The 19,196-nt window shown below is 40.1% G+C and overlaps 1 protein-coding gene across 3 annotated transcripts; it reads left to right on the top strand.

Moving 5' to 3' along the window:
* Nucleotides 1-485: 485 nt before the first annotated feature.
* On the top strand, nt 486-17,694 carry LOC131945001 (uncharacterized). 3 transcript variants are annotated; one of them, XM_059305934.1, is made up of 2 exons: nt 486-652; nt 16,649-17,694. In XM_059305934.1, the coding sequence occupies exon 2, from the start codon at nt 16,649-16,651 to the stop codon at nt 17,495-17,497; it is 849 nt and encodes a 282-aa protein (XP_059161917.1). In that variant the 5' UTR covers nt 486-652; the 3' UTR covers nt 17,498-17,694. The 3 variants fall into 3 exon arrangements, with proteins under 3 accessions (XP_059161917.1, XP_059161914.1, XP_059161916.1); XM_059305931.1 differs by lacking the exon at nt 16,649-17,694 and adding an exon at nt 1,486-2,499; XM_059305933.1 differs by lacking the exon at nt 486-652 and adding an exon at nt 15,849-15,933.
* Nucleotides 17,695-19,196: the final 1,502 nt, after the last annotated feature.

Here is a 19,196-nt window from a genome sequence, read left to right as displayed (position 1 = left end):
ATGACAGCTTATTTCGTTATACCTGCTTGGCACCCAAGTTCCAATTTATGTCTTATTGTCGGATGTCGCGAAAAGGCGACAAACCGAAATTAGCAGATAATTATTCTCATATGTGATTTATACTGTTTATATACATAAAAGAGTGAATAATAAAGCTATTAGTATTCTTTGTAGCAAAAACGGATCACCTATTTAGTAATTATAATCAATGTAAGTAGGCTGAATTCACGAAGTCAGAAAAATACGATACGCGTGAGTTAAGAGAGTGTGACGTCATAAATTTCGACTTGACAACGTGACCGTTGGTACCGATACAACCGTCTGGGTGTACTCAATACACAACGACCGGCAGCATTAGGATAAATGTACCTATGCACAAATGCTATGCGCTAAATAGGTATGTCACGAAAACGCGACTGTCGGCGTTAAGTGGTTAAAACCCTTTACAGCCCCTAATCTTGTGTATTTAAATAGACACATTTCACGTCACATGTTTTCCACCAATCGTGTTAAGCCAACAACAGCAGATTCCAAACCTTAGGTTTATAAAGCGCGTCTCTAGGAATAATTTGGTTGATTTCGGACGTTAAAGCTTTAGGCTTCTGTTAATATCGGGTTTATTGTCCTAACAACTGACACGGTAACTGACAAGGTAAGGGCACATTCTGTAGAGAGCTGTACATTTGTATAGAGAGATAAGACAGAGTTTCTTTTAGATATAATTACATTAGAACTAATTTAAAATGGTAATACCACTTGTTCAATAATTGTTTATTTTTTTAAATAGATGATTTGTAATTTAAAATAAATATTATGTATACATTTGGAAAACTTGAAAGGTATTATTCTTTTATACTTTGTTGCGATACTATTAGACATACATACACATGCAATCTTTACGTTTTTTAGCGACAGAGGATTTTTAAAAATGACAAGTTTCTTTTTTCTTTTTTCGGTGCATATTATTATATAAGCGTATTATTATAAAAGCAGATTTATAATTGTTTTTTTTTTACTCTTTTAGTAAATATGTAGGCCCCTATTTATAAAAAAACTAATATAGATATTTGATAGGCTAGTTTTTATAATCATTTAGAAGCTTTTTTAAGTGTATGGTTTTTTGCATTCTGTTCCACATGACATACTATTAGAAGTATCTACTTTAGAACCCGATCAGCAGCTAGCGAGACAATTATCGGCCCAATCTTAGTCCCTGGCTGCTATCATGCATCAACCTTTTATCTTTGACCACCATTCCCCACATTTAAATAGTGATTGTACAACAAAAATATGTTTATTATACTGATTTGCTACTATTTTATTTGGCATCGTGTTTAACAGATGAATATGTAGCTTTTCAATTACACGAGAAATATTAAAATTATGCAAATAAATACCGTATTATATCATTATTTTTATAAGATTTAGAATATGATTTGCTTTTTTTAGAAAAAATTAGATTTTAATTTCAAATTTTATTTTTAGATGATACCCTGTGTGTACAAACTGGTGTGTTTTGTCTGTGTGCTGATGTCTGGTCTGCCACAGACATCGGCAGACTTTAGTACAGAGAGAGGTAAAGTGTCTAAGGCTTGCAGCAAAACTTTAGACACATGTGTCAACATGGCTGTCAACCTGGGTGGAAGACCAACACCTACAAGTAACGCTGATTGGTGCGCTCTGTTTGGGGCTACAGTCAATGGCGTCAGCGCCTACCAGTGTGTTGTAAGGATCGGACTTTGTACAGACGAGGAGTTTGTGGCTCTCAAAAATGGAGCGTGTGGTCAGACTGCTACAGTCCAGCAACAGTCTAGTGCTCTAAAGACATCTGTGTATAATGTGGTAAAATCGACAAGCTCAACTTGCCAAGACAAACTTGTTTATTGTATTTTCGTGTCCAGTGTGGCCACAGTTTTAAAACAACAGGAGCAGTACTGTAAACTGATGAACCTTGGGATCACCGGCAAGACCACCACGACATGTCTTAACCTAGCTTGCTCAACAACAGACATCATCAACCTAAACACAACGTCCTGCTCGACAACCCAATCCCAACCATTTTCTGACGCCATCGTGGCAACCTCTCAGGTGTGTCAAAATGGTATGGAGTTATGCACCTATGGCAGCAATGAGGCGTTCGCTTTGATCCAAGCCGAGAAGTACTGTAACGTCATGAGTCTGTCAGGGACAACCACAGCTCACGATTGCTTGCTTAAAGCAGGCTGCACAGAGACTGAATTTCAGAACATAAAGACAGCCGCCTGCAGCGGTTCTCATATTGTAGCATCTTTTATCATGTTAGCACTTGCTTCACTGAATCAGCTTTTTTTAGCCTGAATGTTTGAGTACTAGAGTTTCCATTGTGATGTATAGTCACAACAAGTTTGTGTAAAAAATAAATCTTTAATATAAATATTACACTAGAAAGTTAGAGTGACTTCTAAATCACAATAAATAAGTGTCAAAAGAACAAGTTTTGTTGAATTTTTCTAAAACTTGGATGTTCGAGACTTACATTTTAGCTAGATATAAAATGTTGAAAGTGATCATTATCACAATTACGTCGCTTTTTTGTTACGCTTCTTGACCAAGGTGGTAAAGGTGTAAAAAAAATACAAGTGAAACTGAAAATATATGACTCAATTTGGTTAATGGAAAACCTCAAAATGCTAATCCAAAAAACTCTGAATCTGTTTGAATGAAAAGAGATAGTATCATAGACAAATCTCTTAGATTTTTTATTGGAGTGAGTGGCCGGGGGATAGAGTGGCAGGGGGGATAATCCATAAATGACTTCACGTTTTTTGGACGACTATTACCTACCTCCCCTCCGTCCCACATCGTCACAAACGGCCAGAAACCGCCACCCCAAACCCAACCCCACCAAAAAAAGACGTCGCACCTCAGCCTACAGACCCCTCAAAATTGCAGTTTAATTTTTCTGAAACATCAAAATGTCTCTAAAATTGTGTTTGAACTCTATTAACAGAGTAATTGCTATAAGAATTTATTCAAACAGTTTTCTAAAACGCTAAATAACAACTAAAATTAGTTTTTTTACATTTAAAAAAAAACAACCCAAAACTGTTACGTCACACCATCTGAACATCCCCTCCCCTTTGTCACACACCGTCACAAAATTACGGACCCCCCCTCCCCCCTTCGAGTATGACGTCATTTAATTTTATGGACGACCGCTAATCCATATGTCCAATGTTTGTATCCCTTCGTACAGTCCAAATTACGACCCTGACTCCCAGCTCTGACGGGTACCCTACTCACATATTAGGTCCATGACTCCCACCTCTGACGGGTACCCTACTCACATATTAGGTCCCTGACTCCCACCTCTGACGGGTACCCTACTCACATATTAGGTCCCTGACTCCCACCTCTGACGGGTACCCTACTCACATATTAGGTCCCTGACTCCCACCTCTGACGGGTACCCTACTCACATATTAGGTCCCTGACTCCCACCTCTGACGGGTACCCTACTCACATATTAGGTCCCTGACTCCCACCTCTGACGGGTACTGTTACGTCCGGGTTAGCTTCGAATTCAAGAACAACGCTTTGTGTATAACTTCACTCCTTTTATTTGTCTCAATGCATTCAAGCGTACCATAACAGCCCTCGTCCTAACCGCTACTAACCCGCTGACTGCCCCCCCCCCCCCCCCCCCCACAATCGTTCACTCGCCCTTTTATACCCGCATTCGACCTTGGGATTACAAGACATAAACACACAAGAGTAACTACACAGTAAGGTGAACTCCACTCACACAGGCACTCTCCCCTAGTTCTAGACTATTCTAACCTATTCTAAACTAACCTACAACTGGCCCGTAACACTACCCCCCACCTAAGTATTTGTAGTAATAACTACAAATACTGACTAACAAATCCTAGCTAAATAAAAAAAACACAAAGCCTTTTATACACATACACTAGTAGACAAGTTAAAAATATACATTCCAAAGAATGTATATGACAGATTGTATATACAATGAAATACATAATGACAACATACAGAACTGCTACAATTTAGAGCTAGCACAAATCATCCGTGTAACTAACAAACAAAGAAAAAATCATACACACCCAGTTGCATCGTACCGAATCTAAGAACTTTCCAGACCCCAATTTTTTTTTAGTCTACCCTGTGCGCTCTCTGGCTACACTGGTTTACGACTCCTACCTATATCTCAACCATTCTACATCACACAAAAAATTTGAGTCAACCTGCGCTCTATGGCTACACTGGTTTACGACTCCTACTCATATCTCAACCATTCTACATCACACAAAAAATTTGAGTCAAACTGCGCTCTATGGCTACACTGGTTTACGACTCCTACCCATATCTCAACCATTCTACATCGCAAAAAATTTGAGTCAACCTGCGCTCTATGGCTACACTGGTTTATGACTCCTACCCATATCTCAACCATTCTACATCACAAAAATTTGAGTCAACCTGCGCTCTATGGCTACACTGGTTTATGACTCCTACTCATATCTCAACCATCCTACATCAAAATTTGAGTCAACCTGCGCTCTATGGCTACACTGGTTTACGACTCCTACTCATATCTCAACCATTCTACATCAAAATTTGAGTCAACCTGCGCTCTATGGCTACACTGGTTTATGACTCCTGCTCATATCTCAACCATTCTACATCACAAAAAATTTGAGTCAACCTGCGCTCTATGGCTACACTGGTTTACGACTCCTACCTATATCTCAACCATTCTACATCACAAAAATTTGAGTCAACCTGCGCTCTATGGCTACACTGGTTTACGACTCCTACCTATATCTCAACCACTCTACATCACAAAAATTTGAGTCAACCTGCGCTCTATGGCTACACTGGTTTACGACTCCTACCTATATCTCAACCATTCTACATCACAAAAATTTGCAACTCACAGTCGATGTTGTTACATACTCTGTCAAACAGCTATAGCGTCGGGCTAACGGCATCCCCACAGCATCCAGCAAACGTCAGGACAGCAACCGGTAAACATCAGGACACCAACCGGCAAACATCAAGACAGCAACCGGCAAACATCAGGACAGCAACCGGCAAACATCAGGACAGCAACCGGCAAACATCAGGACAGCAACCGGAAAACATCAGGACAGCAACCGGAAAACATCAGGACAGCAAGCGGCAAACATCAGAAAGCAAGCGGAAAACATCAGGACAGCAACCGGCAAACATCAGGACAGCAACCGGCAAACATCAGGACAGCAAGCGGCAAACATCAGGACAGCAAGCGGCAAACATCAGGACAGTAACCGGAAAACATCAGGACAGCAACCGGCAAACATCAGGACAGAAACCGGCAAACATCAGGACAGCAACCGGCAAACATCAGGACAGCAACCAGCAAACATCAGGACAGCAACAGGCAAACGACAGGACAGCATCAGGCAACGGCAGGACAGCATCAGGCAAACATCAGGGCAGCATCAGGCAAACGACAGGACAGTTTATGCTTCTACTTGATTCATACTGGCCACCAGTTGTTACGTCCGGGTTAGCTTCGAATTCAAGAACAACGCTTCGTGTATAACTTCACTCCTTTTATTTGTCTCAATGCATTCAAGCGTACCATAACAGCCCTCGTCCTAACCGCTACTAACCCGCTGACTGCCCCCCCCCCCCCCACAATCGTTCACTCGCCCTTTTATACCCGCATTCGACCTTGGGATTACAAGACATAAACACACAAGAGTAACTACACAGTAAGGTGAACTCCACTCACACAGGCACTCTCCCCTAGTTCTAGACTATTCTAACCTATTCTAAACTAACCTACAACTGGCCCGTAACAGGTACCCTACTCACATATTAGGTCCATGACTCCCAGCTCTGACGGGTACCCTACCCACGTATACACTTGGACATACGTTGATTAGACTCTCCCTTCATATACCGAGGTTACATGATTAGTTGGTTACTGTAACTTCAATCGCTCCACACACCGCTGAAATATGTTTTTAAATACTGCCCATTCTTCACTTCCACAATACTTATTTGCAATTTATTAATAAAATTGGACAGAGTAGCACACATACCGAAACAGTACAAACTGTGTTACAATGCATAATTTGTGTGTTTGTACCAATGTGTTTTATTCTTGTCTCAACACTTCAAGATACACAGTGGAAAGAAAATTTACGTTTCAGTTGTTTTCGGGTTTGTTTCTATTTGGCAGCTGATGCTATGTTTTTCATACTTACTTAAAAATAAGCATAAAAATATGCCACCCACATTAGACATCGTCACAATATGCCACTCCAGTTATACGTCTTCACAATATGCCGACACAGTAATACATAATCACAAAATGCTACCCACATTTTACATCGTCACAATATGCCACCCCCAGTTATACATTGTCACAATTTGTTGCCTCCGCCCCCCCCCCCCGCCCCCCACCTTGACCTAACACAACAGTTTTACACCTCTATCTCAATTGGTAGTTTTAAATGACATTTTTTTCTATCAAATTTTCATTGATCAAAATAAACAGTTATATCGGCTTTTATTACAACTCCCAATAAAATACGTTAAATAATTTTCTTTTAATATTCAGTTCCACACTTGTTTAATATGCAAGTGTAAGACATTCCATTTTCTGAATCCATCGCCCACTACTCATTACCTTTCGATCCCCAAACTGCCCTCCCCCTTTCCCCCATGCCTTCTATGAGCGTTCTGTCATAAAATTAACAGGAGCAACATCTAGCGTATATTTATTGTCTTTATGAAGCGCGACAACTCTATCAATACTGTCTACAACATCATTTAAGCTTTGCTACTTCCCCTTAAGAATCTGAATATGTGACTATTGGATTGGGACATATTGTCATGCCAATCACCCACCCTCCCCCCTCTCCCTCCCTCTCTCTCACTACACGGACAATATAGAACGCAATATTATAATCAAATATAAAATATGTAATATTATCATCGTCCACCCAAACTATGGTAAATGGATGGGGCGAGTGATGTGTGTGTGGGAGGGGGGAGGGGTAAAAAAAACTCGGTAAATAAGCTTCTTTGTTAGAGGAATCTTATTTATCTTATAAAATACATCAAGTTTCAAAGACAGACCAGTTCTCTCTATCTTTGACTAATTGTTTAAGAAAAAAATTTAAAATTTAAAAAAAAAAAAAATTCCAATTACGTTTTTAAACATATCAAAGAAAATAATAAACAACTGAAACGCTTTGGATTTATGTGGTGCGTGGACCTTTAACCACAGGTGCTTTGACCATAGGGTGTTTGACCATAGGGGCTTTGGCCATCATGGGGCATTGATCATAGGGGCTTTGACCACAGGGGGTTTGACCACAGGTGTTTTCTTAGCAGAGGGTCTTTGATCACAGGTGGTTTGTCCAATACGGGCGTTTAATAACAAGCGATTTGTCCATATATGGTACGGATTAATTTTTAAAATTGGAATCAATTACACACGATTGGCGATGGTGTAGCACGAACAAATAACATGTGTGAAGGATGGCATTACAGTCTTCAGTCTCTCCTCTAATGTAAAAGTTAAGTAAAGTTTTTCCCTTTCAAACCTGACGGTCTATGGGGCAAGTAAAGTAGAGTTCACTTGTTTCTGTGACCTCGGCATATGAAGAGATAATGTGGTCAGCACTATGCCCAGCCGCCTTTACTTTCCCTAACGTGAGTTAGGTACCCATCAGAGTTGGGTGGACTCAGGGACGGTCTATTGACTTGAACTCGGATTCGAACTCAAGCCTTACGGGTTAGTAGTCCAGCTCTCTCCAGACCACTCCGTCTCATCCCTCTAATGTAGTCACCCAAAAATGTAGCGTTTCCTTGAAGGTATCGCAGGAGCAAGCTACCCAGCTGAGAAGCTATACTGATTGCTGCATGAAAAATTACAACGTGCTTTTCAGACTTACTGAAAATCGTCTCTAATCAATCGTAATCAATAGGACCATCAACAAGATAATCAAAAAACATGAGGAAACATCAACAAAAGGACCGTTTAACTTGAGGACCTATTAACTACAGGATCCATCACCTAGAGGCCCCATCAACTAGAGGACCCATCAACTAGATGCCCCATCAACTACAGGACCCATCGGCTACAGAAGCCATCAGCTAGAGGAGCCATCAGCTAGAGGAGCCATCAGCTAGAGGAGCCATCAGCTAGAGGAGCCATCAGCTAGAGGAGCCATCAGCTAGACGACCCATCAACTAGATGCCCCATCAACTAGAGGACCCATCAGTTAGAAGCCCAATCAACTACAGGAGCCATCAGCTAGAGGAGCCATCAGTTAGAGGACCCATCAGCTAGTTGACCCTTCAGCTAGAGGACCCACCAGATAGACGCTCAATCAACTAGAGGACCAGTGAGCTTAAGGACCCATTAGCGAGACGACCCATCAGCTAGAGGCCCCATCAACTAGAGGACCCATCAGTTAGAAGCCCAATCAACTACAGGAGCCATCAGCTAGAGGACCCATGAACTAGAGGACCCATCATCTAAAAGCCCCATCAACTAGAGGACCCATCAACTAGAGGATCCATCAACTAGAGGACCCATCAACTAGAGGACCCATCAGCTAGAGAACCCACCAGATAGAGGCCCCATCAACCAGAGGACCCGTGAGCTAGAGGACCCGTGAGCTAGAGGACCCATCAGCTAGAGGACCCATCAACAATATGATCAGACACGGTGAAAATCAGATAAGTGTGTAGTGTGTGTATATGTAAACAGTAAACAAAAACAACATATTATAAACTAACACAAACCAACGAACTTAAGCGACCACCATTAAGCGACAACAGACCAACGAATGACAAACAACCCTCCAACAGACAACTATCCAGCCATCGACCACAAAACCACGAACCACACATAAAACCACTAACCGACAAATGAACAACGATCGATAACTGATCCGCTAACCAACAACCAACCTACCAGCGACAATCATCAAAGCAACCATAACTAACACTACTAACCGAGAACCAAACATCGAACGACAACCGACCTACTTATGTCAACTAATCCACTAACCGACAATCAACCACCCATCGACCACAAACTGTAAACTGATGAGCCTTGGTAGCACCAACAAAACCAACACGCCATCTCTAACCTCGGCCTCCACAAACACAGAAATTAACAACCTGAAAACAACCGCCTGCTCCACAACCCAGTCCCAACCATTTTCTGACGCCATCTTGGCAACCTCTCAGAAGTGTCAAGATGGTATGGAGTCATGCACCTATGGCGTTACAGAGGCGTTAGCTTTGATCAGGGCCGAGAAGTACTGTGACGTCACGAGTCTGTCAGGGACAACCACAGCTCACGACTGCCTGATAGCGAGAGGCTGCACGGAGACTGAATTTCAGAACGTGAAGGCAGCAGCCTGCAGCGGTTCTTATATTGTAACTTCTTTTATCATGTTGGCACTTGCCGCACTTTATCAGCTTTTTTAAGCCTGAATGTTTTTAATATTACATCAGAGTAACGTGTAAATAACTAGCGTACTGTAAATCTATAACACGTTTGTGTAACAAAAAATTCATCTCAATGTTTTAATAAGACTTCAAAATCACAATATAAATAAGTGTCAAATAAACATGTTTTGTTGATTTTTAAAAAAACTTCAATGTTTTAGAGATATCTTTTAATTAGAAATAAAATGTTGCCGGGGATAATTTTTAAAATTATGTTAATTTTGTGACGCTATATGGGCAGTGGAACAGACGATGTAAAATAAAAAATGGGATCCAAACAATATGCCGACACGGATGTCGGTCTAATTTCCTGATGGCCTTTAGCCTTCTCGGTCTTTTGTCTTTCTCGGCGTTTTGGATGTCGGCCTTTTGTCCTACATCCCAAAAAATACAAGAGAAACTGAATATATATGAACCATTGGGTTAACGAAAAATCTCTAAATGCTCATCCAAGAAATTTTCATCTCTCTGAATGAAGAGATAGAATTACATAAAAGATGTATTTAATATGTTATCGGTCTGGGTGGCCGGGTGGTGGAGTGGTAGAGGGATAGAGTACTCGACCGCTAATCCGCAAGTCTCATGTTTGTATCTAGTGATAAAATCCACATTACGCCCCTGATTCCCAACTCTGATGGGTACTCACGTCAAGGAGCTTGTATGCCTATTAGACAATCCCTTCATATGCAGAGGTCACAGAATTAGTTGGATACTGTAGCCTCATCCGCCCCTTACACCAATCCCTTCATATGCAGAGGTCACAGAATTAGTTGGATACTGTAACCTCATCGGCCCCTTACACCAATCCCTTCATATGCCGAGGTCACAGAATTAGTTGGATACTGTAACCTCATCGGCCCCTTACACCAATCCCTTCATATGCCGAGGTCACAGAATTAGTTGGATACTGTAACCTCATCGGCCCCTTACACCAATCCATCATATGCCGAGGTCACAGAATTAGTTGGATACTGTAACCTCATCGGCCCCTTACACCAATCCCTTCATATGCAGAGGTCACAGAATTAGTTGAATACTGTAACCTCATCGGCCCCTTACACCAATCCCTTCATATGCAGAGGTCACAGAATTAGTTGGATACTGTAACATCATCGGCCCCTTACATTGCCAGGTTAGAAAGGGTAACTTTAAAACTGAAGTGTGTGACATAACAGGAATCGATAAAACTGAAATTCATTTCAAACACACTGTCAAGATCGAAATACATAGCAATTTAGCTTTTATTAATCGGCGGATGATGTCTTTTGATGTGTCATGTAAGTAAAGATATTTACGTCTGCTAAATTGGCCTATGGAATAAACCCCATGTGTAATTGGTTTGGACGGGCTCAGGGGCGAACAGTGTAAGTGTTAATTTAAGTGTTATGCAATTGTAAGTCTGGTGTTCCTCAGGGTGAGACGTCCACGTAGAGTGGTTATGCAATGGAATGAAGCCGGGCTGATGCGGTGGCGAACAATGACGTAACATTCGGTCGCTGAGAACGATGGGACTTTCTACCCCCTGTATGTACTGACGCAGGTGTACGTAAGTGGCGGTCTCTTGTTAGATACCCCCAATGTGGGGCGAAGCGGTGGTGACGATTGCGTCCGTTTTCTTGACCAGGGCAATTAACTGTCCAGCAGGGCTGTTCGCTCAGAGGCGTAGCAAGGGGGCGGGGGGATATATGTCCCCGGGCGCCGACCTTAGGCGGCGCCAAAATGGGTTGGAAAAATAAATTGAAAGCTGAAAGGGGGGGGGGGGGTTGTCTGCTACGCCTCTGTGTTCTCTCTCCAGGTAACTCAATGTGTACATGAGCTTGAGCGGTGTCGGCACTACTTGAGGTGTCGGCTTCATCTCGTCTCATTCTGGATAAGCGTGCGGTGGGATGAAAATAGCATTTTGAGACCATGAGCAATGGCTTTACGTGACCATCATAGTGCTGAACATTTGTCTGGAAGCACAACAAATATTACAAAATAAGCTAATTAAAAATAAGTACTCTAAACACACAATTCTGTAAAGTATAATATATCACTTTGACTTCAGTAACTTGACTGACTTCACTTTGACTTCAGTAAGTTGACTGACTTCACTTTGACTATAAAGCTCACTTTGACGACTGACTTCACTTTGACGACGATTTCATTTTGACTTAATAGATTTTCACTGACTGACTTAGACACTGGCTTCACCTTAACTTCAATGAGTTCACTTTGTCTTCAACGAGTTCATTTTCTTGACTGACTTAACTGACTTCAAATGACTTCTTTGACTTCAGTTCTGACAATATTTACTTCACTGGCTTCATATAACTTAATTGACTTCAATACTGACTTCACCTAACTTCTTACTGTATCGACTTCACGCCGATTTTTCGATCTTAGATTAAAAATATTACTGGATTATTCGACTTGACTTACATTATTCCTTTTATGTCCGTTATTCAAAATCGTTCGACGGGGCGGTCCGGGTAAATTCTTGGTTGTAATAGGGTTGGTGTTTTAGGGCAGTTGCGTGTTTTTATTTTTCTGTACTTTCAGTTTCCCTAGTTCTATTACTATTTCTGCTTTTGCTCTAACATCTCTTTCTATTTGTGCTCTAACCTACTCTCTACAAATACTTCTAATTTTTCGCCCGTTTTGTCCAATGTTTTGCCCTGATTATAGTATTATACTCTGTCTCCATATTTGTGTATGTGTGAAGTAGTGAGGAATGTTAAAAAAAACTAAAGGCAAACCGGGCAAACAATAGAAACGAATAATGCAGAAAACCTGTGGTACAAGCTATCCAGGACAGGTCTAAACCAAACGTTTAAAAAAATGAAGGAATGTACAAATATTTTAATTTGTATTCTGACAAGTTGAAATTTCACTGTGTTAGTAATCCACCGAAATCCTTCTAGGATTAAGAAACCGCTGCTGTGTAGATTGTTTGGGAATAAGATATCTGGCTAGTACAACAATATCAAAAACCTGTCTAGTACAACAGGATCAAATATCTGGCTAGTTTAACATCAGATATCTTTCTAGTACAAAAGTATCAAATACCTGGCTAGTACATCAGTATCAGATAACTGGCTAGTACAACAGCATCAAATATCTGGCTACTACATCATTACCAGATATCTGGCTATTAAAATAGTATCAGATATCTGTTTAGTACAGCAATATCATATATCTGGATAGTGAAACAGTATCAGGTATCTTTTAGACCAGATATCTGATATTGTTGTACTAAACAGATATCTGATACTATTTTACTAGCCAGATATTTGGTAATGATGTACTAGCCAGATAATATGTCTAGTACAACAGTGTCAGATATCCGTCTAGTTTAACATCAGATATCTGGCAAGTACATTATCGGATATCTGGCTAATACAATAGTATCAGATATCTATGTAGTACAAATGCATCAGATATTTAGCTAGTGCAGCAGTATCAGATATATGGCTAGTACGTGTATCGAAGCATAAAACGACGTTTGATATCTGTGGCTCGATCAATTATGCTGGCTGATGAAAGAAACTTAAAGATATTTGGCTAGTAGAACAACATCAGATATCCAGTTAGTACAACAGTATTTGATATCTGGCTAGCATAAGATTATCAGCTGTTTGGCTAGTACATCATCAAATATCTGGCTAGTACAACTACATCAGATATCTGGCTAGTACGTGTATCGAATCATAAAACGACGTTTGATATCTGTGGCTCGATCTATTACGCTGGTTGATAAAAGAAACTTAAAACTGAAACAAATCTATTTTTAGCTTTCGGAATATTTCTTTACCTGAAAATCTAAAACCAAAACCTATACTATAATATGGGCACGGCATAGCTCAACTCGCTTAGTTTCCGTGAATTACTTAAAAACGCACACATTTAATTGTATAATCCTAATCACGTGACTAAACCGGATGTTGCAAGAGCCAGGCAATTCTCGTTATAAGGCGGGGGCGGACGGGGCGGAAGGGGGGGGGGCGGACACTGTTAAAAGTATATATTTTCTATATGAATTTCATTTCGTTCGGGAGGGCGGTAGACATTTTTCCGCCCCCCCCCCCCCCCCCGAAGAGATGCCTGGAAGAAACTCTGAAAACGACGTTTGATATCTGTGGCTCGATCTATAATGCTGGCTCATAAAAGAAACTTAAAACTGAAACTAACTTATTTCCAGCTACAGGGAACATTTCTCTACCCAAAAATCTAAAAAAAAAACCATACAATAAGGGCGCGGCATAACTCAGGTAGCTTTGTTTCCGTGATCTACTTAAAAGCGATTAAATTTGTTTTTGGAAACCAAATCACGTGACTAAATCGGTTTTTGCAAGAGCCAGGCCATTCTCGTTACAGGCGTAACCGGGCTTTTGTACAAAGGGTACAGTACAGTATAGGAGAAGCGTTAACTTACACAAAATAATAAAACTATGTCTCGTGCTCTATTGTCAAACATCAGTTGTATTCAGATAATTAATGTATCAGCAGCGTAAATAAACTCTTTGGGAGTTCCTCGAAAACGATGGCTTTTTACAAAGGATAGAACCCCACAGTGAACATTATAAAAGAAACAGTCAAATCATAGCAAGGTCACGTAAAAACTGACAAAAAAATGTAAAGAGGCTGAGGAAAAGTTGCAGCCTACAGTACATCACAGCTAGGTACGGTGAAGTTCTCATGCAACATTCTGGACTTTAATTGATTGTATTTAGTTTGTGATGTTGCGGACACTAACACTTTTTTTATACTAACAAAACGTCAGACGGGTGGTATTGACAACGCACTATATATATATTATCCTTCTTGTGCTGAAATGGTTAGTTTTGATACTTCAGGGTGTGTGCGTCAGGTGACGTTGTAAGTATAGATAAACTTAGTTTTTATAAAGTGAATGAATTTCGTAGCAACGTAGCCCCCTCCGTATTTCTGTCAAGACACTGTGTCACTCCCCATATTTCTGTCAAGACATTGTACCACTCCCCATATTTCTGTCAAGACATTGTACCACTCTCTATATATCTGTAAAAACAATGTTAGTTCTAGCTGCTTCAAACCATCAATTTTGAAATGTGGCTTTGAGAAAGTATTTGTAGGGTTCAATGAGCCTAGCCAAAGCTGTTGCTAGTAACGTTTGTTACAAGCTTTATAATAACAAAGTCAATTTGATAATGGTCATTCTAATGTACATACACAACTCCACGACTAGGACCAGAGGACGAGTGAAGACAATACCACCAATGTTTCGATCAGTCAGGTGGTAAATGATGTGAGACGCATCCTATATAGGTGTTACAGAAAACTTTAGGTGCAGGAGTAGAATAGTATCAGATATCTGCCTAGTACAACAGACAGCATACGATATCTGGCTAGTACAACAGACAGCATACGATATCTGGCTAGTACAACGTCACCAGATATCTGGCTAGTACAACAGACAGCATACGATATCTGGCTAGTACAACGTCACCAGATATCTGGCTAGTACAATAGTATCATATATCTGGCTAGTACAACAGACAGCATACGATATCTGGCTAGTACAACAGACAGCATACGATATCTGGCTAGTACAACAGACAGCATACGATATCTGCCTAGTACAACAGACAGCATACGATATCTGCCTAGTACAACAGACAGCATACGATATCTGGCTAGTACAACAGACAGCATACGATATCTGCCTAGTACAACAGACAGCATACGATATCTGGCTAGTACAACAGACAGCATACGATATCTGCCTAGTACAACAGACAGCATATGATATCTGGCTAGTACAACGTCACCATATATCTGGCTAATACAACATCATCAGATATCTGGCTAATACAACATCATCAGATATCTGGCTAGTACAACGTCATCAGATATCTGGCTAGTACAACAGACATCATCAGATATCTGGCTAATACAACATCATCAGATATCTGGCTAATACAACATCATCAGATATCTGGCTAGTACAACGTCATCAGATATCTGGGTAGTACAACGTCATCAGATATCTGGGTAGTACTTGTATCGGAGTATAGAACGACGTTTGATATCTGTGGCCCGATCTATTGTGCTGGCTGATAAAAGAAACTTTAAATTGCGCATAACAGAAACTTAAAATTGAAAGTAATCTATTTCCACTTTCCGGGAATATTATTTTACCTGAAAATCCATGAATTAATTAAAACCCTTTACAGCCCCATCTATTGTGTATAGATATAAATAGATACATTTCAACGATGAATATATTATGACGTCACATGTTTTCCACCAATCGTGTTAAGCCAACAATAGCAGATCCCAAACCTCAGGTTTATAAAGGAATAATTTGGTTGATTTCGGACGTTAAAGCTTTGGGCTGCTGTTAACATCGGGTTCATTGTCCTAGAAACTGACACGGTAACTTACAAGGTAAGGACACATTCTGTAGAGAGCTGTACATTTGTATAGAGAGATAAGACAGAGTTTCTTTTAGATATAATTAAATCCTATTTAAATTGGTAATACTACTTGTTAAATTATTGTTTTTAATAGATGATTTAAAATAAAGCTTATGTATACATTTTGAAAACTTTAGAGGTATTATTCTTTGATTCTTTGTTGCGACACTATAGGACATACATGCAAATGAAATCTATACGTTTTTTTTACTCTTTTATTAAATATGTTTTTTTTTGAAAAACCTAATATAGAATGTGAAAGGCTAGTTTTTAAAATAAATTCGAAGGCCTACTTTGGTGTTTGGTTTTTGTATTCTATTCGACATGACACATTATTAGAAACCCGATCAGCAGCTTTGATTTGAAGAGACAATTATCGGCCCAATCTTAGTCCCTGGTTGCTAACATGCATCTACCGATTATGTTTTACCCCCATCCCCCACATTTAAATAGTGATTGTACAACAGACCCCTTCAAAAATATGTTTATTATACTGATTTGCGTTACTAATTTTATTTGGCATCAAGTTTAACAGATGGAATCGCAGCTTTTCAATTATACAACAAATATAAAAAATTGTACAAATAAATATAGTATTATATCATAATTTTAAAAGGTTTAGAATATGTTTTGCTTTTTTTTTTAAAGAAGAAAGCAGAAATTTAATTTTTTTTTTTAATTTTTAGATGACATCGTGCGTGTACCAACTGGTGTGTGCTGTCTGTGTGCTGATGTCTGGTCTGACGCAGACATCGGCAGACTTTAGTACAGAGCGACGGAGAGTGTCTAAGGCTTGCAGCAAAACTTTAGACAAATGTGTCAACATGGCTGTCAACCTGGGTGGAAGTCCAACACCTTCAAATGACGCTGGTTGGTGCGCTCTGTTTGGGGCTACAGTCAATGGTGTCACCGCCAACCAGTGTGTTGTAAGGATCGGACTTTGTACAGACGAGGAGTTTGTGGCTCTCAAAAATGGAGCCTGTGGTCAGACGGCTACTGCCAAGCAAACGTCTAGTGCTCTAAAGACCTCTGTGTATAATGTGGTACAATCGACAAGCTCAGAATGCCAGGCTCGACTAGTTGATTGTATTTTCAGGTCCAGTGTGGCCACAGTTTTAAAACAACAAGAGCAGTACTGTAAACTGATGAACCTTGGGATCACCGGCAAGACCACCACGACATGTCTAACCTTGGCCTGCTTAGATGAAGAAATAAACAACCTGAAAACAACCGCCTGCTCGACAAACCAATCCCAACCATTTTCTGACGCCATCGTGGCAACTTCTCAGATGTGTCAAGATGGTATGGAGTCATGCACCTCTGGCAGCAACGAGGCGTTCGCTTTGATCCAAGGCGAGAAGTACTGTGACGTCATGAGTCTGACAGTGAAAACCACAGCTCACGACTGCCTGATAGCGAAAGGCTGCGCGGAGACTGAGTTTCAGAAGGTGAAGGCAGCCTGCAGCGGTTCTACTATTGTAGCATCTTTTATTATGTTAGCACTTGCTACACTGTATCAGCTTTTTTTAGCCTGAATGTTTGAGTAGTAGAGTTTCCATTGTGATGTAAAATCACAACAAGTTTGTGTAAAAATAAATCTTTAATATAAATGTTTCAATAGAAAATTAGAGTGACTTCTAAATCACAATAAATAAGTGTCAAAAGAACAAGTTTTGTTGAATTTTTCTTAAATTTTGATGTTTTAGAAAAAGATTTTAGTTAGATATAAAATGTTTAAAGTGATCATTAAAATAATTACGTCGCATTTATTTTCGTTACGCTTCTTGAGCAAAGGTGCAAAAGGTGGAAAAAAATACGAGAAGCTGAAAATATATGACTCAATAAGGTTTATGAAAAAGTCTAAAATGCGAATCCAAGATTGGAATGAGTGGCCGGGGGAAACGTGTGGTAGGGTGCGGGGGGGGGGGGGGTCACCAATAAATGTCGTCGATGAGACGATTTTACCTACGCCCCTCCCCTCCGTCACACATCGTCACAAAAGGCCTGACCCCTCCCCTTAAAATGACGTCAAACCTCATCCTACAACCCCCCTAAAAATTGCAGTTGAATTTTCCTTAAAACATCAAAATGTTTCAAACATTATGTCTGAACTCTATTAACATATTTTAATCAATTTCTATTACATTTTATTAAAACAGTTTTCTAAAACGCGAAATAACAACTAAAATTCTTTTTCTTTCATTTTTTTTTATAATGCAAAAGTCTGACGTCAAATCATCTGAACAATCCCCTACCCCTCGTCACACACCGTGACAAAATTACGGACTCTCCCCCCTACGAGTGTGACGTTATTTATGGACGACCCCTACATGGGTAGAGTACTCGACCGCTAATCCACAAGTTCTATGTTTGCATCCCGTGGTAAGGTCCATAATAGGTCCCTGACTCCCAGCTCCGACGGGTACCCTACTCACATGTTAGGTCCCAGCTCTGACGGGTACCCTACTCACATATTAGGTCCCTGATTCCCATCTCTGACGGGTACCTTCTCACATATTAGGCCTCTTACTCCCAGCTCCGACGGGTACCCTACTCACATATTAGGTCCCTGATTCCCAGCTCTGACGGGTACCCTACTCACATATTAGGTCTCTTACTCCCAGCTCTGATGGGTACCCTACTCACATATTAGGTCCAGGACCCCAGCTCTGATGGGTACCCTACTCACAGATTAGGTCCCTGACTCCCAGCTCTGACGCATACGCTATGATATACGTTGATTAGACTCTTCCTTTATATACCGAGGTCACAGGATTAGTTGGATACTGTAACTTCAATCGCTCCATACACAGCTGAAAATATGTTTTTAAATACTGCACATTCTTCACTACCACAATACTTATTTGCAATTTATTAATAAACTTGGACAGAGTGAGAAATAGTAAAAAACTTCAAGTAGCACACATACCGAAACAGTACAAACTGTGCTACAATGCATAATTTGTGTGTTTGTACCAACTTGTTTTATTCTTGTCTCTACACTTCGATCTATACAATGGAATGAATTTTTAAAAATTTCTGTTGTTTCGGGTTTGTTTCTATTTGGTAATTATGCTATGTTTTTCATACTTAAATAAATAATAAGCAGTAACATTATTTCTTATCAACAAGCATAGATGAAACTATACAGAAATACAGCACAAAAGTAACAGCTGAACAAGAGGAAAAAAAACAACTTCTGGCTTACATGACTTTATTGATTTTAAATATGAT

Source organism: Physella acuta, unplaced genomic scaffold (assembly GCF_028476545.2).
Source record: "Physella acuta isolate Inbredline_101_S28 unplaced genomic scaffold, ASM2847654v3 ptg000518l, whole genome shotgun sequence".
Lineage (NCBI taxonomy): Eukaryota > Metazoa > Mollusca > Gastropoda > Physidae > Physella > Physella acuta.
The sequence above is the reverse complement of the archived record's forward strand: the minus strand, read 5'-3'. Positions and strand labels throughout refer to the sequence as shown.